This window comes from Zootoca vivipara, chromosome 11 (assembly GCF_965207765.1).
Source record: "Zootoca vivipara chromosome 11, rZooViv2.hap1.1, whole genome shotgun sequence".
In the NCBI taxonomy this organism is placed as follows: domain Eukaryota; kingdom Metazoa; phylum Chordata; class Lepidosauria; order Squamata; family Lacertidae; genus Zootoca; species Zootoca vivipara.
Genome location: NC_142594.1, coordinates 40365612 through 40389066, shown reverse-complemented (window position 1 = coordinate 40389066; position 23455 = coordinate 40365612). Strand labels below are relative to the sequence as shown.

General features: G+C 41.9%; 1 protein-coding gene across 10 annotated transcripts in view; it reads left to right on the top strand.

Annotated features, from left to right (window-relative positions):
• ARHGAP12 (Rho GTPase activating protein 12) overlaps positions 1-23455 on the top strand; it is a 67549-nt gene that overhangs the window by 12300 nt on the left and 31794 nt on the right. For all 10 annotated transcript variants that reach the window (XM_088654070.1, XM_088654069.1, XM_035128862.3 and 7 more), the window contains exon 3: positions 21402-21665. In XM_088654070.1, coding sequence (XP_088510196.1) covers positions 21402-21665 — 264 coding nt within the window. The remainder of the gene's footprint in view (positions 1-21401; positions 21666-23455) is intronic.

Below are 23455 nucleotides of genomic sequence, written 5' to 3'. Positions count from 1 at the left end.
ATTTTGCCAATTGTTGTTAATTGTCAAATTATTAAATAATCTAAATCTAGTTTGCTTAACCATGAATTCATGTAACCTGTACATTGAAGCAAGCAGTGCTTAATTTGGGGAAGGAAAGTGTGAGGTGACTGTTAGGTGGCTCCTTATTTGAATATACAGTATATATAAAGGTAAAGGGACCCCTGACCATTAGGTCCAGTCGTGACCGACTCTGGGGTTGCGCGCTCATCTCGCATTATTGGCCGAGGGAGCCGGCGTATAGCTTCCAGGTCACGTGGCCATATAACCAATGTTAAATCTCTGTAGGACAAATTTTGGTTTATCTGGCCTGATGATGTGGATAGGACTCTCACAATAATGCAATCAGCTTCCTGCCTTCTTGCCTCATGCCTATCATGTTTGATGAAAGCCAGTTGGGGGGAAGGGTGTTGATTAGATAGGTCCGGGATGTGGTGAATGTGTCTTTACGTGACAGAGTGGTGCATTCTGCTCTTAAACAGGTGTGGAAGTGTGTTCACTCCTGAAGAAGCCCACCCTGAGTCCTATGGTTTGTAACAGGGGTAGGCAACCTCAGGCCCGTGGGCCGGATGCGGCCCAATCGCCTTTTCAGTCCAGCCCACGGTGTGTTTTTACATGAGTAGAATGTGTCCTTTTCTTTAAAATGGATCTCTGGGTTATTTGTATGGCCTGCCTAGTGTTTTTACTTGAGTAGAATGTGTGCTTTTATTTAAAATGCATCTCTGGGTTATTTTTTGGGGCATAGGAATTCATTCATTTCCCCCCCCCCCCAATATAGTCTGGCCCACCACATGGTCTGAGGGACGGTGAACCGGCCCACGGCTGAAAAAGGTTGCTGATCCCTGGTTTATAACAACTACTGCCTGGTTGCAAATACCCAATTTTGGGGTAAGGGGATAGAGAGAGTAGTGGTTGTGCAGTTGCAGGAGTTCCTGGAGAATGCAGATTATCTAGATCCATATCAGGCTGGGTTTAGGCACAGTTTGGGACTGAATCAGCATTGGCTGTCCTGATGAATAAACTATATTAAGAACTACATAACTTTTAGAAAACATCTGAAGGCAGCCTTGTATTGGGGAGTTTTTAATGTTTGATGCTTTGTTATGTTTTATATATTCTGTAAGCTGCCCAGAGTGGCTGGGGAAACTCAGTCAGATGGGCAGGGTATAAATAACAACATTATTATTATTATTAAGAGTGGGATGAGGTGTGGGACTCTGCTTCTTTTTTCTTGATCTCTCTGTGGCTTTTGCGATCATTGACCATGGTATTCTGTTTGGCAAGCTCTGTGAAATGGGTATTGGAGGCGCTGTTGGACAGTGGTTCCTGTCCTCCCTATAGGGTTGTATCTAGTGAATAGCATTGGGAGACTGTATTTCAGCTATGATGTTTCTTAGTACAATCTTGTCTCTAGTGCTGTTTAATACTTGTATGCAGCCTCTGGATGTGGTCATTCAAAGTTTTTTTGGGGGGAGAAAGGGTCATCAGTATGCTGACGGCACACAGTTCTGCTTCTTTACAACATCAGTGGCAGCAGAGGATGTGCATGATCTGAACCACTGTCTGGGTGCAGTGGTGAAATGGACCAGTAAATTGTGCTTGAACCATGGGAATATGGAGGCACTGTGGTTTGGTTGTTCCCATGTCTATGCAATTGGCTAGTTTTCTCTCATGGATGGGGTTATGCTCTTTGTCTCTGAAGCTAGTAAACCAGCTGTAGCCATTCTTGGAAATCAGTAGTGTGCTCACAGTGATTTATGCATTGGCCATCTCAAGATTCCATTATTGCAGTGTGCTCTATGTTGAGCTATGGTCTGACAGCTCCAGTTGGTGCAAAATGCTACAGCTGGACTGTTGATGAGGACCAATGATTGCCAGCAGATACCTGCAGTGATCAAAAGCATGCACTGATTCCCCATATACTAGGTTCAAGATCCTTGTATCTGCTTGGGTCTAGGATACCTTGGAGACTAGCCACTAGATCCTTTATATCCCTGCCCAATCAATGAGGTCTTCGGGGGAGTCACTGTTAGTGGCCTCCCATGGCTTAGAGATGCATGGCTCATATCCACAAGGAGCTCCTTTCCCTGTTAAACTTACGGGGCTTCTGAATTTATTCCAGTTATTTTAAACTGAATTCTGATTTTATTAACCGTTAACTCATTTTTAGGCTTTTTGTATTGGGTCTCCTGTACATTGCTAAGAGACAACCGTAATTAAGTGGTATATACATTGTTGAAATAAATAAAAAATTATAACACAATAGGTAACAATGAAATTCTTTCTTCAAACTGCAGTGTGCGAGATCTTAGGGGAGGGAAAATTAACTTCTGGACATGCTTCGCGCCAGAGGATGGGCTTTTGGATTTGTGGCCACCTGTCCTTATCCGTAGGGATGGTGCAGAGGTCTTAAGGGAGAACTCTGGGCACTGTTGCACTTGGAATGCTCTAGTCTCCCTTTTTAAAATATGTGCTTGCTTTGAGTAGAACTGTTATGGTGACATATGCTCATTAACTTTTAAAATCTGTGTGAATGTGCTCAGTGTAATCTTTGTATGTTATGTACAGGAAGTTCATGTCTGATTTAAATGGTTCCCATACTTTGTATCTAATGTATCATTTATAGAGAAGTTGCTATAAGTAGCAAGTTGGGTTAATAATTACAAATATAGGCAGTGACCTATTTGCAAAGATCCTCTGTCTTTCATCCTCTTTACTAATTGACTATTGCATAAACTGTGAAGCACTAGAGGGATTATCACTAGGCTGTGTCTTGCTTTGATGAATCTTGTGTAGTAATGATCTTGCAAACAGATTCTCTCCCCTACCAGTGCAGGTTTACCTTGAAAATATGCACCTTGCTAAAATCTGTAACACTGTAAACACACATCCTTAAGACATATTTAAATATCTCTTTTGAATGACTGCCTCCCTCAAGTTCAGATTAAGTGTATTTAAAATGTGTCTTTTGTCAACATGGCTGATCCCACACCCCCAAGCAGGCCTCTGTTGGTGGTTGTGGTGAATTTTCTTTATATGCCATCTTTCCTTCCAATCAGGAGCAAAGGGTGGTATGCAGCGTCAGTAAAATACAATCAAGTCAAGAACACCACACTTTAAAAACCTCCCTACATTCAATTCCTTAAAGGCCAGCTTAACCGTGTCTTTAGTTGACCCCTAAAGGCCACCAGTGAGGGGGACAAACATGCAGCTTCAGGGACAGGGAGGGAATTCGATAATGGGGGTGTCACCACTGAGAAGGCTGTGTCTTGTGCAGTTGCCCTGTGGGTTTCTGTCATTAGCAGGCACCCAAGCAGGGCCTCCCTGCTGATCTCAGAATGTGGGGCAGGAGATCTCAAGGAAGTGATCTTTAAGTATTTGGGCCATGTGATGTTCAGGACTTTGTATGCCAGTGCCAATACATTGGATTTGGGCCCAGTGGCTCATAAGCAGCCAATACAGGCCAGGCTTTTCCCGTCCAGAAACCACTTTGGGTGGGCAAATGCGCTTCTGACCACAGAGGCCAACTGGGCCTCTAGTGACTGTTTGGAATCAAGGAGCAGTGTCAAGGTATTCCCATCCAGGGGAGGCTCCCTAATTCCTGGACCAGAGAACCCCTTATTCACAGGACCTCCATCTTATTCAGCTTTAGTTTATTGGCCTGCACCAAACCATCATTCCCTCTGGACACTGGTGCCCTACCTGCACAGCCTCTTCAGACTATTAGCACTGTGCTCTAAATCCCCAGATGACAGCTCCCAGTGGTTTCATATAAATCAAGAATAGGGAACTTATGACCCTCCTGAGGTTGTTGGACTCCACCTCCCATCAGCCCCAGCCAGCATGCTTTTGACACCATTGACTATAACATCCTTCTGGACCGTCTTGAGGCGCTGGGGGCACTGTTATACAGTGGACGCTCCTTTCTCCTGTCTGTGTCCAGAAGGTGGGGGGGGGAAACGAGTGTTCAGACCCCTGGGTTCTCACTTGTGGGGTGCCTCAGGGTTCCGTCCTCTCCCCCATCCTTTTTAACATCTACATGAAGCCACTGGGAGAGATCATCAGGGGGTTTGGATTGGGTGTTCATCAATATGTGGATGATACCCAGCTCTACCTCTCTTTTAAATCAGAACCAGTGAAGGCGGTGAAGGTCCTGTGTGAGTGTCTGGAGGTGGTTGGAGGATGGATGGTGGCTAACGGATTGGGGTTGAATCCTGACAAGACAGAAGTACTGTTTTTGGGGGACAGCGGGCGGGCTGGTGTGGAGGACTCCCTGATTCTGAATGGGGTAACTGTGCCCCTGAAGGACCAGGTGCGCAGCATGGGAGTCATTTTGGACTCACAGCTGTCCATGGGGTGCAGGTTAATTCTGTGTCCAGGGCAGCTGTCTACCAGCTCCATCTGGTACGCAGACTGAGACCCTACCTGCCCACAGACTGTCTCACCAGAGTGGTGCATGCTCTGGTTATCTCCCGCTTGGACTACTGCAATGCGCTGTATGTGGGACTACCTTTGAAGGTGACCCAGAAACTGCAATTAATCCAGAATGTGGCAGCTAGACTGGTGACTGGGAGCGGCTGCTGAGACCATATAACACCGATCTTGAAAGATCTTCATTGGCTCCCAGTATGTTTCCAAGCACAATTCAAAGTGTTGATGCTGACCTTTAAAGCCCTAAACAGCCTCGGTCCAGTATACCTGAAGGAGCGTCTCCACCCTCATCGTCCAGCCCAGACACTGAGGTCCAGCGCCGAGGGCCTTCTGGCAGTTCCCTCGCTGTGAGAAGTGAGGTTACAGGCTCTAGTAGCATAAGAGGAGAAAAATGTCTTTCTCTCTGCATAATCTTACATAGCTCTATCATACTTCCTTTAACCTTTCTTAATGGTCCTCAAAGGGTATTGACCTATTATGATAAACAGTATATTTTTGTTCCTATATCACTTGCTAGATAAACCCCTTCCTATATTTGAAATATGGGCATGGTCTGTCCTATTTGTGCTATGAGCCAACAAGATTGCTAATTATGTTCAAACCTGTTGATGCTAATATATGGCTTTGAGGAACTGAGTTGAGCACCATCCTTTATCTTGTACCAAGTGGCAGATGGTAGTCCCTTTCTGTCACAAATAATATGCATCAGAATGATGGATTTGAAAGCAGAGAGATTCCATATCTCATTACTTATCCTTGATTCTCAGATGCACTCTTTATTCTTTGTTCCATTTTATTAATCTGGCATTTTTGTTCTTCTACAAAAGGAAAGAAAATAAAAATAAACAAGATGGAGGGAGGGATGGAGAGAAGATACTCCATTTGGTTGCAACTAAAACAAAATGGGAGTGAAGTTCTTTGGCTAAATCTAGCTTAAAATTGTTTTTTAACGAACAAAATGTTAACTTGATACTACATGAAGGAACTGTTTTATATGCATAATGACTCATAGGTTGCTTTTGAAGGTTCAACTGGGATTCAGGCTAGATAAAAGTCTGCCCACCAATATGTCACGTATGTTTCTGAATCTATTAGTTTTAGTTAATAGTCAAATTCTTAAGAAGCACATTTAGATTCGCAGATTAAAATTTATTTGATGTAGTCATAGCACTATCTGATACCTTGCAAGAAGAGTGGGGGGAACTGAATCTGGTCAGCAGGTCAAATCCTTATCTCCACACACTTCTGTTGGACAGGTAGGTGGGACTGTGCACCTGTCAATCACCCGATGTCACAGTGCTGTCAGATGACCTGCTTTTAACCACATGGTTTGAAATCAAACCGCATCAGCAAAAATGTGTGTGCAGGGCTTCCCAAAGCCCAACAATCAGCTGATAGTTGGCACGTGGGATGTGATGCGCAAGGTGCTTTACAAGCACTGTTGATCAGTGGTTCCTGCAAAGTCCCTTTTGTGCAAGCTCTGCCTTTACACCAGATATATGACATTAGGTGTAGGGCACATGGGTGTGGCTTGGATGAAACAGCTTCATGGGCCAAATGAACTAAATCAGTCCTGCAGGGCTGGAAATGCCCCATCTCTGCCTCACAGCAGCATAAAGAACTAAGGCTCTTAATTCTTCTGTAGGCTATCATTCATTCTCATTAGTAGATGACTTGAATCTCATTTAGTTTTCTGTTGTGTGACACAAATTTTAAGCTAGGATAAATATGTGCTTAGGAAAGCAGCTAATACATGTTAACTAACTCACTGAAGTTAAGCTGCAGGAAATGAGGAAGGGGATAGTTTTTGCTGGGAACAGCTGTGTGAACTATGGTTTAATGGAAACATGCTTGTGCACATTGCAAGGCTTGACATGTATATATCATAGAATCATAGAATTGTAGAGTTGGAAGGGACCACGAGGATCCTCTAGTGCAGCCCATATATATGGTGCTATTTTTTAAAAAGTGAAGAAAATAAAATAAAATAGTTTGTATCCCAAGATAAACCTCAAGTGTTAAGTGAAGCACAAACCATTTTTGTGTGAACCAGGTTAGTGAGTGCAATTAGAGGCATTGCTTTCCTAGTACTGTATAAGTAGTATATTATCAATGTAGGCATCCCTGTTTCCTAAATGTTTTGCGTTTAATTTCTTATAGTGTAAATATCTGGTTGAGCTAACATGAGAGAGAGTAAAAGCAGTGTGGTTTACAAAGCTTTTTCAAGAAAAGAATGGTTTGAGATGGGCTTTCTTATATTGGGGTGCATTGCATGGTCCCCCCCCCCCGATGCCATACCTAATTGTGTGTTACATTTTCTATTCAGACCTTCTTCCAAGGAGCCTATCTAGCCTCTGTGTGAGAGGTAATGCTAATGGAGTATGACTTCACCATGTGTGATAGTTACCATTGCCCTTATACAATAGTTTACTAGGTACCTAACCATCTTAGACTCCATTTGTTGGTTAGAATATGGTAGCCCATACATGCTTTGTTCCAGACAGCAAAACCTTGGGAGCTTATGAAAACAGAATGTTCAAATTCAGCTGCTTTAAGTGGCCAAATATGATATTGAGACTAGAGGTGCATTGCAAATTGCTGACATCCACAGATTACTTTTATTGTGGCTAGCCAGACGACATGATCGTGGCGCCTTTAAGACACTGAACACAGAAAGCTTCTCTTGGTATCACTGTTATTAAAACACTTTATCAAAGGTGGCCTGTTGATTTTATGTAAGAGTCCAAGGAGCAGACTTCTTGAACTTTGACTTTCTACATGCTAAACAGATTATTGCTACTTTGTTCATGGTGGATCGCTTCTGCTGCGTATGCTTTATGTAGGCAGCATTTGTTGTTTTCTGTGTTCAGAAGAATATTTTGGCTCAACAATAAGCAAATGAAGAATGAAGATGTGGCAACACTAGACATGCAAAGCATTCAAGTAAGTCTGTGGACTAAGTTTTCTTTTTTAAAACTTCCTGTTCTGGCTCAGCAGTTTGGAGAAATGGAGGTTTTTATATGTGCACATGTGGAATTAGTATTAACCATGGTATTAACCATCTGCATTAATGTAAAAATGTTTTGCTAATACCTTAAGGAGAATGCCAAGAGGTGGTCCTGTACGTATTACAAGAATATTCGAGATACTGACCTAACTGTGCCTACATTTGAGGAGTTAGAAAGTGTGTGGAATAACCAAGAGTCACCCCAACTTTTTCTTCTAAAGGACACACAGAAATTTTGGCTCTTTGTAGTTTACATTATTTTAAGAGAAGGAAGGCAAAATACTAATGGTAAGAACTGTTACATTGTTATAGTTGTATAAAATGTCACAAGCAAATGGTAAATTGTGCCTCCTTGTTCTTTTGTACTGGGTTCATTGGTATCCCGCTATCACTTCTGATTTATTTATTTATCCATCCAGAATTGGCATGTTTTTTGTCCAGTGTAGTCAGCCCTTTTTCTATCTAAATAGCTATTGTGGTGTCATTAGAATTTCTGTTGTTTGCATACTTTCTATCTGGCAGATTACTTTTCTTTTGGCCTTTTCATAATGTGTTAATAGTTTTCCTGGGATAGGTGTGATAGGTGGCCTTCAACTCTTTTTGAAGTATTATAAACAGTTTGCCAATTCCTTCCTTCATTTCCATTGATGGTGGTCTGGGTGTTGTGTGTTAAGCGAGTTTGGGAATTGTAGCATCTCAGAAATGGGAAGTGTGGAAGAAGGCGAGAAACAAGCCAGACTGCATAATTCAGGCTTCAAATAAACATTGAAGACGTGAACAGTAGTAAGTTACTGGAAGTGGTAAATAACCCCTGTAATGCCAGAATCTGATTTAGGCATAGCTTGGTTGAATGTGGACCAGAGTACAGTTAAAAAATATACATAGGAAAACCATCTAGTGATAGATGACAGTTGACAAAAATAAAAGTAAAGAAATGCCATACTGCTTCAATTTAGCCATTTCAGCATATTCCCGCATTTTCCTAATTCATTCATCTGTCTCTGTTTTTTTAAATCGTTTGCAATACTTTGCAAAGAATAATCAGGCAGCTGTTAGCATGTGACTGAACAGTTCTGAATGTTCTCCTTTTAATGTATATATCAATAGTAATAGTGGATCTAGGCTTAGATATTTTAGTATTTTTTATAATTATCATTGTTTTATTGCAGAATTAATTTGTTGCAAACCATGAATTTCTATATTTTGCTTGTGTTGTTGGGAATGAACAGACAAAGATTATTGCCATTGTGTTACAGCTATGCTGATATAAATGAAATCCATGTTCTTGCTGCCGAACACAAATCAATTAGATTAGTCCTCAGTAGGAAAGATAAAGGGCATATGAAGGAGGGAAACCTAGATTAAATGGAACATTTTTTAAAAGAAGAGACTAGGTTGATAAAAAAATCTATATAACCAGGTCTGGTTTGTATCTGATTTTGTATTCCTTTAAAATGTTTACAGATGTTTTAAGACATCATAATTTTATTTGTTTTTAAATAGAAATAGCATAGTTTAAGATGAAAAAAAACATTTAAATTTAGGCTCATATTCCCATTATTCCTTGTTTTGTTTTGTTACGGTGGTACTATATTCACCTTAAAAACAAATCAAAAACCTGCCTTTTGAGATGTAGCATCATTAATGTGAACAACAGGCAATGGCCCCTATTATTATAGGCTTTTTCACCCTTTGTTACTCCAGGGTACACCATGTTATATAAGTTACCAGAATCAACCACTGTGGGGGACCTGTTTGATTTTACTCACCCAGATTATATTAACAGAGTATCTGAGCTCTACGCTAAGCTTAGTTTCCAAATGAAGGATATTTATGACTTTGCCTGCCAATCAAAGATGGATATTTGTTCTCCATCTCATGCCAAAGCCTTAATCTACTCTGTAGCTACTAGCTCATGCTTCTGGAAAGGTTGGGCATGTAGGTTTGCTGTAGACTTAATAATTGGTCTATTTACATGTGGCTAGATTAAGTGTGTTGTTCCTTATTTGGGGATTCCCCCTTAGCTTCAGAACTAAGTAGTTTGCTGTGCTTGAAAAAATTGCATCAGAGTTGCAAATTTATAAAAATTAGGGGGAAATGCTTGTTTGAGTGAGAGCAGGGAAGTACAGAAGCCCACAGTGTGTTTTCAAACTATGATTATGAGACTGGGTTCTATCTGCAGCCTGGATATGGTCTGAAAGCATATGAGACCACCACATTGTTGAAGCTAAGTAGGTGTGAGTTCTGATCAGTGTTAGGATGTGTAGAGCAGTGTTTTTCAACCACTGTTCCGCGGCACACAAGGTGCCGCGAGATGTTGCCTGGTGTGCCGTAGAGCACTTGGAAATCACACGTGAACTGCTTGGTAGAATAAAAATGTAGTTAAAATATTTGTCATGTAAATATGCAGATTGTCCACAGACTGTTGCATGACTTAGAATTAGCTGGACTATGCAGTTGCTAGTAACTCCTTGCCTTCACCCAAAACTCTGCATTTGCTGTAGAATTTTGGGGAAAGTGCTGCTTCTCTGACTCCAAAATGCAGCAGTAAAGCTGTAGAATTTCACCTCCCTTATATTTGGAGACCAGGGACTTCTTTCAGCTAACTGGTGATACATGTTCCTCATGCACAGATTCTGTAGGAAAGACACATTCAGTTTGAATGCTAGAGGAATACCATGGGATGAGTCTGCAGAAAAGCAAATTCCACAGAATTTCTATAGCATTTAAAGGACATTAGTTGTATATCACCTAATATCACCTAGGAAAATTAATTGTGTGCTTAACATCTTGGCTAGATTAGAGCTGTTGTTTTGATGGCTATAGGAAGCATTTAAGTTCACTTTTGTTTTGAATTACAAAATAGGAAACTTTATTTCAATGAATGATCTATGTTTCTTTTCTCTTACTGAGTCACTAATACTTTTTAAATGAGTCAAACCTAGCTTAAGTTGCAAGAGTAGCTATGCTTCTAGTTTTTGCTTGTAAATATATGTAGATTTTCCCTTTCTGGTAAACCTAAGCAATATTTTATGTTCAATCTCTTTAAATTTTTATTTTTAAAATACATGCAGCCCTTTGACTGCCCTCTGTGACATTTGACATCCCCCCTGCAGCCTTCTGAAAGTTGGTTAAGTGAGGCTTTGGGAAGGAGCACTGAGGGCCCTGACTTGGCCATAGAGTTCTCCTCCCTTTTTCCAGAGCCTAGTTAGTGATTTTCCTGCTTTGGGAAGGAAGTGGGAGGGCTCAAGGACCCTGCCAGAGCCCCACCCCTCCTTCTTAAAGCCCTATGCCTCACTTAGCTGGGTTTGGGAAGGCAGCATGAGAGTTGGAATGGGGACGTCAAATTTTGGCCTCCCTTTCCTCCCTCATGCAACAATACTCTGTGCAGCTCATGCGTTCTATGTTGAAGTACTCTTGCGGCCTACTTGGTATGAAAAGTTGGGTCGCCCTGGTACAGAGGAACAAATTTCCTGCATCCGTTCAGCAATGCTTGATCTGTTTGTGTTATTATACAGTATGTGTATGTGTGCACGCACATGTGATTTAAAAATGAATTTTAGGACAATCACTCAAGAACGCGGGGATTAATAGCTTTAGGATTCAAAACTAAAGATCAGTTCAGGAAAAAGCGGGAGTCTTAATAGGTAATTATAATCTTTAGAAAGTGGGACCCAGGTGGCGCTGTGGGTTAAACCACAGAGTCTAGGGCTTGCTGATCAGAAGGTTGGCGGTTCGAATCCCTGCAACGGGGTGAGTTCCTGTTGCTTGGTCCCAGCTCCTGCCCACCTAGCAGTTCGAAAGCACATCAAAGTGCAAGTAGATAAATAGGGACCGCTCCGGCGGGAAGGTAAACGGCGTTTCCGTGCATTGCTCTGGTTCGCCAGAAGCAGCTTTGTCGTGCTGGCCACATGACCCGGAAGCTGTCTGCGGACAAACGCTGGCTCCCTCGGCCTATAGAGCGAGATGAGCGCCACAACCCCAGAGTCGGACACGACTGGACCTGATGGTCAGGGGCCCCTTTACCTTTACCTTTAATCTTTAGAAAACCTAAAGCTGTGTTTATTTTTAAGAAGACTTTACCATTTATAGAAGACTTTAGAATATCAGTCTACCTGAGAGAAGTTATCTGAATAGATATACAGTGGACGCTCGGGTTGCGAATGTGATCCGTGCGGAAGGCATGTTTGCAACCCACAGCGTTCGCAACCTGCAGCGGTGCGTCTGCGCACGCGCGAGTTGAGATTCAGCACTTCTGCGCATGTGCAAAGTGCAATTTAGCTTTGGCGCTCTGCACAAGTGCCAAAACCCGGAAGTAACCCATTCCGGTACTTCCAGGTTCGGCGCAGTTCGCAACCCGAAAACACGCAACCTGAAGTGTCTGTAATCCGAGGTATGACTGTATTTGAGGATTTTATTTTGAGCTGTATTTTCCACATAGTAAACATTTCTGTATTTTTTTTTATAAAGCGTAATATATTCATGTTTTGTTCCCAGATAAGCTACAACTGTTTCATGTGCTTTTACAAACTTGGTGAATGCAAAAACTTGCAAGTGAAAAGTTAAGGTATAGGGATTTTATTATTGTGCATAACAGATACTATTTAGAATTTGAATGCAACACTAGAAAACACCGTCGTTCCCAACCTCACAATGTGTGCAGTGTGTAAACTAGTGCAGCTCAAACTTTGCACTGTTGGGAAGTTTAGGTCCTCTTTTTGTTGAGGCTCAGTAATGGCAGCTGTTATCAAAAGCACAGTTCTGTTTATCAAACCCCGTAGGAGGGGTACTTCAGGTCCACTGTAATCACTGCAGGGCTGTAAATGTTGGGGCAAACAGCCAAGTTCTTCATGTCCCTCTGTGTAATTCAGTCGGAATTGTAAAAAGCACAAGTTCTGTACTTAAGTTTGGTTATTTTTGTAGGGAATGTGTAATTAGTAGAAATAATGAGTGGTGAAGGGAGGAGGTTGCTATTCTTGTGAAAACAAAGGATTTGGGTAATGAAACCTATTAACATGCCTAAAAGTTGATACATAGATTTTGATAGTCTTTTTACAGGTTGGTACAGAGTAACTGCTGTAGTTTAGCAGTGTTTCAAGTAATCCATCATCAGGCAACACAATAGCCTGTGCAGGACTGCCCAATGCATTTTGCTGCTGGAGGTACAGCAGTAGCACATAGCAGGTGCCTTTCTTCCAGCAATCAAAGTGCATAGTATGCGTCTGATTACAAGTAGTGGGGAATCACAGGTGGGGAGAGTGCTATTGTGCTCACCTCCAGCTTGTGGGTTCAACACAGGGATCTGGTGAGAACAGGATGCTGGACTAGATGAACCTTTGGTCTGAACCAGCCGGGCTTTTCTCAAATGTTTATGTTACCCAAGATCAGCCAAGTTCTTATGGCACTTGAGGGAGAAGATTCCACAAGCACTTGACGGAGAAGATTCCACAAGCCATGTGAGGTGGTGGCCTCTTTTCTGCCTAATAATAGGGCTTATCTAAGTAGCTTTATACTAAATTTGCAACTAGAAATATTGGCAATGAAGTTTCAAAAGCGTAATGATTCTCCTGTGTTATAAGAAAAAACTGCTCCTTTTCCCTTATGGGGTATCCAAGAGCCCATATAGAGTCCTTAAGTTGGTTCTCTACCGGTAGGAGAAAATGTAACAGAGGCCAACCAGAGAATATTGAGAAGCAAAGCAGCTATTAAGCCTGATCTTCATTAAACTCTTGCAACAGGGTGTTCACTCACCACACACAGGAGGAAGGACAGGGCCGTCTTAAACGCCCCTGCCGCTGTGGTGCGCCGGATCTCTCCGGCGCCCTCCCGCCCCGTTTCCCAGCGCGGTGGGCGGGTGGGCGCAGCGGCCGGCGGGTGGGCAGGCACAGCACGATCTCTCTGGCGCCCTCCCGCCCCGTTTCCCAGCGCGGTGGGCGGGTGGGCGCAGCTGCGTGGCGGATCGGCCGGCCAGCGGGCGGGCGCAGCTCGCGGCGCCTTTCTGGCGGGCCGGCGCCATGGTGCCCTGCCACACTGGGGGTCTACCTAGAGCCGGGCCTGAGGAAGGATGAACCCAGAACAATGGTGTGTAAGCCCTTATATAGACTTTTGAAATTGCCCACCCTGTAGCTCAAGACCACCCCCAAAAACATCATACATCACAGAAGGAGGTGGTCTACAACAGAAATCCTGTCTGCCAGGATACCTGACAATGGCCAGTGATTGCTTTACTTGGGCAGCCTTGCAATTCTTTTGTGATAGTAAATACTTTAATTCCTGAATCCAGGTCACAGGCTCACCCTATTCATACACAAAGATGCCCTAAAGACAGGTAAGCAAAAGACAATGGAGAGGCTTTCCCATTTCCTTCCTCCTTGCAGATAAACATTTGAGGTCAATTTGGGAGAGTCAAAATGGTTTCAGGGTTGCTGTCCTGTACAATTTCAGACACATGGTTTATATACTTACGTATGTGTTGGCCTTGTAAATTTATGAATATTTAATTTATATATTTGAGACCTTAAAGTCTTATAACATCTATGTGGTGCTTTCACCCAACAACTCCTGAACAGCTAACTGTAAATCATTTGCTGCCTTTTCCTAAAGAAGTCTAAAGTAAGAGAGAAACTGTCGACTTCAAGCAATATGTGGTCACTGACAAAATTTTGGACAGGAAACTGTCAGCTTTCAGCAAACTACCAGAACTACTGTTTGTGAAGCTTAAGAATTTGCTACTAAGATCTGTTCTGTCTCCAGTATTTTCCTCATTTCATTTCTGTGCTGAAGGGCACTGGTGGAGGAAGAGGGGTGCGGGGGGAGCGCACCGCCCCGGCAGTGGCTGCTCCCCGCCTGTGCTGGGTGCCATGCCCTCGGGGCGTGTGCCACGCCCTTGCGGGCAGCGTGCCACACCCCGGGATGTGTGCCACGCCCCTGCGGGCAGCGCATCACACCCCCGGGACGTGTGCCATGCCCCCGGGATGCGTGCCAGCCATGCCCTCACCTGCTCTCCACCCCCCACCACTGCTGAAGGATCAAAACTTTAAAGGTCTTTGATGACTGAAAAGGCACTAACAAGTAATTTCCTGCTAATGCTTCCTTTATGGAAGTACTGAGTACTTTTTATTTTATGTTTTTTGCTGAAATAATAGACAGATCAAATCAATTGGATGGGGAAATATCCTTAAGGCTGGAATGTGTAATTTGGATATTTTTCTGCCACACATTTCATTAATGTTTTATTGAATGCTGAAGTTTTTCAATTGCAATTTGCTATTTGATAGTATGCAGAGATCCAATGCATTTTCAGTGAGAGTTTGTATTTTGTAAGCCCTTTAATGAGCTGCCGTGCTGCTTTATTATTCTATTACAGTTTTTAAATGAGAATGTTCTCCAGAGAGTTGCTGTTCTAGCTGATCCTCTGAATGCTGAGTGTGGTTTTATAATTCAGCCACGTGAATGTGTGTGAATGTTAAGGTACCCGATTATTGCTTTGTCAGCTGTAAACTATTCTTGCCATCTCAGCTATGGGGCACTGTTGGCTGAGGCATTTCCTTACTGATGAGGGCTAAAGGATCGATGATGCACAGCATTTTATAATTAGTAAAGTTACTTTACACTAAGCCCTCACAAGATGTTTGCTTGTATCTGTTTGTTTCAGATGAAAAAATATAAAGCGATTCATTTTAGCAAATCTGATGATGTGGTTCTGTAAAATACTGCTGCTGAGGAAGCTAGTGACTTTAAAATAGAGATCCAGACAGCTGTGATTAGTTTGTTTGCTTATTTTTCATACTTATAACACACCCTTTTCTAAATGCCCCCAGGGCAGCTTACAAAAAGCAACCCAATTAAAGTAAGTTCAATGTACATAAAAATAAAACCACAAAAACAACCATTAGATGAGTGGTCAGGGGTTTCACACAACCACTTTTAATCACCCTTACATTTCCTGGCTAAATAGAATGAATGATCCTTAATTTTCACTGTATACTGTATATTCTATCCACTGACCTGATATTTTACAGCAGGGGTGGGGAACCAGTTTAACAATTGAGCACACATAACATCATTTATTATAGAATGTATGGAATTACTATGAAAAAATCTCACTAGTTTGGCATCAAGTATAGCAACATCAGAAGGTTGGCGGTTTGAATCCCCACGACGGGGTGAGTTCCTGTTGCTTGGTCCCAGCTCCTGCTAACCTAGCAGTTCGAAAGCACGTCAAAGTGCAAGTAGATAAATAGGTACCGCTCTGGCGGGAAGGTAAACGGTGTTTCCGTGTGCTGCTCTGCTTTGCCAGAAGTGGCTTTGTCATGCTGGCCACATGACCTGGAAGCTGTACGACGGCTCCCTCGGCCAATAATGCGAGATGAGCGCCGCAACCCCAGAATCGGTCACGACTGGACCTAATGGTCAGGGGGGTCCCTTTACCTTTACCTTTATAGCAACACCTTCAATTCTGTACATAATTAAACCTGGAACTGTCTGCATGCACAGCATTATCTCTACTAGTGAGTTATGATAATTTCACCCTGTGACTTGAGTCTTCAGAGAAGGCTGGAGTCAAGTGCTATTGGGGCAACAAGATGCTAAACACAAACTAGGAGAAACCCACCTAGTCTCTTGCTTACAATGTCTTCATGATGTCTGGACACATCATGCCCAGAGGGAGAGGGAGAATGTTGCTAGAATGGTTTCTGTTTGGGAGGCATTTTAATTAGATTAAAGTCTTAATTGGTTGATGCTTGCAGCTTAGCATAATGCATATGAAATATTTTAAATCATGCAGATTGGCTTGTGTTTAAAGGATGAACCATACATTAGTCTTCATATGTTTCTCACGATACTGCCTTCTCCATTAGGAAGAGAAAAGTTGTGCACGCAAATCAAAGTAAAGTGTTTTTCTAGGAATTGAAGCATGTCTTGAAATTCATTGAGCTATCCTAGTGTGAGTACGGCTAGGAGCTGCTCTTTCAGAGGTTTCACACTGGAAGAGGAGGCTCCACTTCCTTCTGTGAGTTTGGTGACTGTAGGGAGTACTTCACTTCTGTCAGGCTTTCCCTAAACCTCTGTATAAGGTAGTGCAATATTTTCTTCCTTTGAAACTTCTTACCCTAAAAAATTTAAGCAGAAATATAGTAAGTACTCCTGTGACTTTGTTGGTATTAGTTGAAATGGGACCAAGATGCAAGGATTTGTTTTCTCCTACTCTCTTCTTTTCTGTTTCTTTTTATTTTCATGGATAGATACGATTGGGGTTTCTTTCTGCTTACTTTAGTCTGGGATGTTCGTTTCATAATATGGTTCACACATTGCCTCTAACCATAGTTAAAATAAACTTAACTTGGATTCCACTGATAGGTTTGTTTTCTGGTCAAACTATGGCTTGTTTCCCGGCAGGACCCAAGGGAGGGGGTGAAACACCTGTGCCTTTTAGTATACACCAGAACACTGTTAATAACATTAAATAATTAAATTATGTTCATTTATTGTAAAAAAGCTATAAAATGCATTTTTAAATCACGTTAAACCAAACTTAGAATCATAGAATCATAGAGTTGGAAGAGACCACAAGGGCCATCCAGTCCAACCCCCTGCCAAGCAGGAAACACCATCAAAGCATTCCTGACAGATGGCTGTCAAGCCTCTGCTTAAAGACCTCCAAAGAAGGAGACTCCACCACACTCCTTGGCAGCAAATTCCACTGCCGAACAGCTCTTACTGTCAGGAAGTTCTTCCTAATGTTTAGGTGGAATTTTCTTTCTTGTAGTTTGAATCCGTTGCTCCGTGTCCGCTTCTCTGGAGCAGCAGAAAACAACCTTTCTCCCTCCTTTATATGACATCCTTTTATATATTTGAACATGGTTATCATATCACCCCTTAACCTTCTCTTCTCCAGGCTAAACATACCCAGCTCCCTAAGCCGTTCCTCATAAGGCATCGTTTCCAGGCCTTTCACCATTTTGGTTGCCCTCTTCTGGACACGTTCCAGCTTATCAGTATCCTTCTTGAACTGCATTTCAGTATCCTTCTTGAACTTATTTAGGTATAGTTTAATATGATGTGTAAACTGGGCTATTGTTTCACCTTCTCAAAGGACAAAATAGAAATGAATCTATTCAGGTTTGCTTCATCTTTTGCTAGAATAGAAGATTGAGGAAAAGCTAACTAGGTTAAACTGGTTGTGGTTCGTTTGCTCTACATCACTAAAAACCATTGTGTGTGTGTGTGTGTGTGTGTGTGTGTGTGTGTGTGTGTGTGTAACTTCTGTGTTTTGTGTAGCATGTGAAGGAATGAAGCACCACAGGAGAACTGACCCCATATTGCTCAGGAGTACATGGTATATTAAGTGGTCCAGGTTTGCTAAGAAATGCTTTACAGCTATTTCAAACATCTGCTGGGGTCCACAGCAACACCATTGGCTCAGAAGGGCTAAAAAAAAAACCCCTCAACCTAAAATTATTTAAAGCATATGGAGCGTATAAAATAGGTGGTTTGGAAAGCAATTAACGGAATTAGTGTTCAGTTAATATACAGGTACAGTATTGGGCTTCACAGTGACATCTAGTGGGCAGTCCCTTGCTTGTTAAGAGTTTTTAAAGAAATAGCGAATTTGAAGTGTTTTGCTTGCCGTATCATTAGCAAGCTTTTCAACATGTGCAGTCTAATTTAAATAAATCAGATCCAAGTATTAGGGAAAGTTTTGCTCAGTGATTGGTTTGTTAGAACCTGAATCTACAGAGTAGTTAAACCTACATTGGCGCAGACACGATCGGTAACCTGGATGGATGCCACTGGGAATCCAATTTAAGAGTAAGATATAAGTATAATAATCAAAACATAGAAGTTGAGTGTTTTTTACAATTGATGAAATGTTTTTCAGGATACCCTAGGTAGTATTTCAGAATTCAGAAGTACCAGATGCCTTTGCGGGCTTGATGGAGCTGAAAATATGTTGTGCCTTCTTGGTGGGGCTTACTGTAGTGACTGAGACAGAGCTGTGTAAATAAGAGTGGACATACAAATTTGTGTGGTATACATTTGGAAATGGCTATTGGACATACAGTAATGGTTAATAAATGAATCTTGCTGTTCAGAATTGGAGCATTCCAGTTACTGGTGCTAAAGACAAATAGGACATTTTCTCTCTCAAAAATCCTTTTTTATAATTAAATGTCCTGTGGATATTATATTTCCCTGTTGACCTTAGCATGGTGTAGTATCTTTTTTAAAGAGTGAGCAAATATGCTCATTTGCTAATACAGCACAACCCTATGCATATTTACTCAGCACTTACTCCCACTGAGTTCAATGGGACTTAACCCCTGATAGATGTGTGTAGAATTGCCACATAAAAGATAAAGCTATAGAGATTATAATTTGATTAGCCTAAAGACCATGCTCACTTTTATGGTGTGCTTTTCTTATTTAGAACCAAAAATAAACTTCAGCTGTGCTAATTTCAGCGCTCAGAAGTTGTGCTGTATCAGTGAACACACCTAACATCTGCATACGTGGAAATTGTGATTGCACAGTTCAAGGGACATTGTGCTGAAGAGAGGGAGCTGTGGTAAAGGTTAAGATAAAATTTCTAGTTACCCACATCCCTGGCTGTTATGGTTGCTGCAGGCCTCTTGGGTGCGTCCTTATGCAACCCCTAATCTACCTGCCATAAAACGATTAAGATGAAATGAATAACCTGACATGTTAAATCTGCATCCCATACCGGCCTAATATTGGCCACTAATATAAACCATGCACAAAACAGACTCTGACTTTACAGATCATGGGTTTTACAGATCATGGGTTTATGCAATTGCGCTGCTTTGGAGTGGAGTAAATATGCAACACTGTTTCCCCTGCAAGTATTAAACAAAAACAAATATTGACAGATAAGCAAATTTTCACACCACCAGTAGGAACTAAAATACCCTACTTCTGATAGCTTGTGGTTCTGGGGATTCATCTATATATATAAAAATGTAAAAATCGTGAAAGTGCGTGTTCCACTTTTCTCCGTAACCGCTTGACCAATCGTCCTGAAATTTTGACACAACGATCCAGGCCAAATCCCTCAAATCTCACACCTAGGCAGATACATACCTGGTTTTCCACCAAGTCAAACAGCGCCCTCAAGTGGCATTATTCCCTCAGCTCCTCCTCCTACACCCCCTCCCTTCCTGTGAAATCTACACCACACCCACAAACCAAATAATGACATCATCAACCAAGCAACTGAAACCACCGAGGCGGCCATTATCAGGCCCCTGCCAGGCTGCTGGGCCCCCACTAGGCCCGGGGGGGGGGATAACCCACAGCAACGCACTTGGGGGCACGGCAAGGGGTTTTTATTTTAAAATTAAGCACCACTACCCCCCAAATCCCCCACCAAATAACCACAATACAAAAATAAATACCATCCTTCAAAACGTCATGAGATACGCCGGTCACGGAGGGGGGGGACAAACAGAATAGATCATGGATCGGGACACGTGGGGGCAGTCACAGGTATTAGCCACAACAATGCGCCACACCCACAAACCCCGCCTCTGCCACGAGATCCTGTAAAACAGGGGGACTCTGAGGCTCGGGGATCTGAAGGGGGGCTATTACCCTCCATTTCACAGACTCAACACACAGCAACACGTGCAGGGCCAGCTAGTTTATAATAAAGTGATGAGTCATGTACAAACTCCAAGAGCATCCTTAACCAGCACCATGCAAAGTTGATCCTGTGGGTTGCAGCTTTTGTTGCACTGGATATTCCTTGGTACAGTGGATTTAGGTGTGCCTAAGTTTAGATTGGATATCTACTAGCTTGTAGTGTACAGCTGATGAAATGGACAGGGTTTTTAATAGCATATTCTTCACATTTTCATAGATCTAGTAATGATCACACATGGTTTATTATGCTTCAGTTTTGCCTGAAAAAGAAGGATGTTGATTCCTGTATGTTTTGAATTCTTGGGATATACATTGGTAGAATCTGCCTTAATTTTTGAGGGTAGGTGGGAGAATTCTTACTGTGAAACCTGTGGAGGTTTTTGAGCCTTTATAGAGAACTATTCCCTGTATTATATTTGTCTTTGCCATGTTTTTTAAACCCTTGACTTTGACTCCTGAATTTGAATTTGTGCCCTTTGGATGAAGAATGATGAATAATTTTTTTGATATCATCGCAGTTATAATAAGCCTTTCTGGCTCAATTTGCTATGACAAGTCTTCTAGAAATCCCCCCCCCCAATAATTCATGTAGCAACTTGCTCTGCACAAAGGCTAGCGGTGTTAGCCCTAGTGCTCTAGGCTAAGCTGTTGCCTTCAGTTTTTTTCTCTTGTCCACGACTTCAGCTCAAAGCAGACCAATTCAGGACGAAGTGGGAATCTTCAGAGCATGCCATGGAGCACCCAGCTCCTTCCAGTTTACTTTTTTTGAAATTGAGTGACTTGTTTTTTTTGGGGGGGGGGTTGTTTGATTGATTGGAGGGACATTTCCTTTGAGGTGGGATGGGGTTTCCTTTTCTGTGGTTGTCAGTTTTGGGATGTGTGTACAAGAAGAACCCGTTCTGAGCATTGGCTGTTTCTTCTTCTTTGAAATGGATATTTTGCAGATATCCAAATAATGCCCCTGCACTCCAAAAGGTTGAAGACCTCTGTCCAACACTATTTGTTTTAGATATAGTGTATGTACTGCCCTTGGAACATTTGGGTTGAAGAGAAGAATGCAGATTTAACTAATTTAACTAAATCTCAGCCTGTTTAAATCCATTGGTTACTTTTTTTAAAAAAAGCAGCTTCAGTTTATTTGGCTGTTAAGTGTTGTAAAAATGTCTTGTGGTGAGATATTCTTTAAGAGTTTAACACATATTCTGATGTACACATTTTGCTGCAATCCTCTCAATGTTACTATCATAATATTTTAAGTAAAGTGCAATTTCTTTTGTTGCAGCCAATCACACCACCAAGCCAAGGAAGGCCAGATTCACCAGTTTATGCTAATTTACAAGAACTGAAAATATCTCAGTCTGCACTCCCACCTTTACCTACAAGCCCTCCAATCCAAATTAATGGGGAATGGGAGACCCACAAAGATACTACAGGACGCTGTTACTATTACAACAAAGGAACACAAGAGAGAACCTGGAAACCCCCACGTTTCACTCGGGATCCAAGCATAAGTAAAGCAGATACTGTGAATCAAGTAGATCAAGAGGTAAGTTTAATTGATGCTAACAGCATCCAGCAATGATGGACAAACTTCAGTTAAAAAAAACAAACCCAACCAACCAGTGGTTTTAATCTTCCCACCTCAGTGGGAATAAACTATGTTTTAGTTTACTGAGGAGGATATCAGAGCCAAGTCATCAGAGCTAATCAAATGGTCCTTGCTTAAAAGTCATGCAACAGAAGCGCTTGACCCTATTTTTTCCCCTTTAGGGAACATCCCATCCTAGCCTGCAATCAGTAGCGGAGCTTCATGCTCCAGCACTGGGGGGTGGAGAGCAGGCGGGGGCGGGGCTGGTGCGCATCTTGGGGGCATGGTGCCCAGCGCGGGCGGGGGGGCAGCCACGATGGCAACCCACCGGGATCACGCTGCCGGGGGCGGTGCACTCCTTCCGCACTCCTCTTTCTCCACTAGTGCCTGCAATGGTGACACATGTTTTCTCAGACCTTGCTCACATGTTGTGGGAAGCCAAATTATGGCTTTCTGGGACTGCATGAATGTGTGGGTTCCCACATCGCTCCTGGTTAGCAAGGAAAGAACTGAACAGTTAGTTTTGGTTTGGATTGACACACTAAGCAAAACCTTAGCTTAATTTATTGCAAGAGAGGACTTTAAAAGACCCAAGGGGGTCAAAGCAACTGGGATCTCTTCTGTGGGAGCACTCATGTTTGCACAGTCCCAGTTCGTTATAGTTTGGCTTACAGTGATGTGTCAACTAAACCATAACGTAGTAAGAGCAGGGGAAACCCCCCTCCCCCCAGTTTTATTGACTGTTACATCTTTAACATGTTATTACTGCAAGAGGTTCTTGGTTTCCTTCTCCATGGTCACTATGACTTTGAATTAGCTTCTTATGTCTAGTAGTATGAGAGGGTCTTTGCCAGATACTCTAAAAGCAATTTTTAGTGTTGTGACTGATGTGTCTTAACATTAGCAGAAAGAACAGAAGACCTTAATTCTAATGAAATGTGTCTGTGTGTCCAATGTTTATGGGCTTGTTGGCAGGGGAAATATTGACAAGCATATGGAAAGCAAAAGGGAAGAGGTGGAACTGAGAGAAAAGAGCTGTTAATAGCTTGGGGGGATGGGGAATGTAAAAAGTATATTTATTGCCTAGAGCATTATTACTTTTGTGTGTGTATCCATGTGTGTGATACTTTTTCTTGCACTTGTTTTAAGGTGGCATACACTTGCCCTCCCCAGTTTTATTGACTGACATTTCTGCCTCTTCATTGTTTGTTGGGTTGGATTACTGGTATGTCATCTCATAATTTTAAAATAATAAAACATTTTTAGTTTTGTTACCTTAGATTTAACAACATTAACTGATATCTTAAACCTAAGTTAACAAAATAAAGTTATTGGGGTTTTTTAAATGAGAGATATGATTCTCCTTGAATTAGATTTTATGTACCGTATTCATCACATTTTTCGAGTGTCCAGAACATCTTTCAAAATGTTTCAGGGTTCAACTGTGGATTTTAAAAAAATAATCCCTAAAATTGAGAATAAATTATAACCATTTCACTAAGCATCTGATTCCCCCCCCCCGAAATGCCTTACTGGATATAGATTTATTTATTTTTAAATTTAAAAATGTATTTATATGCTGCTTTTACATAATTGTGATCAAAGTGGCTCACAGAGTGAAGACATATCAATATTTATCTACAACAAATGTACAAATTTGTAAACATTTCATAAATTGACATTTATGTATATAATTGGCTATAGCTAACAAACAAAAGTTTTTCCCCTAAATGTTTCAATTATTTTGA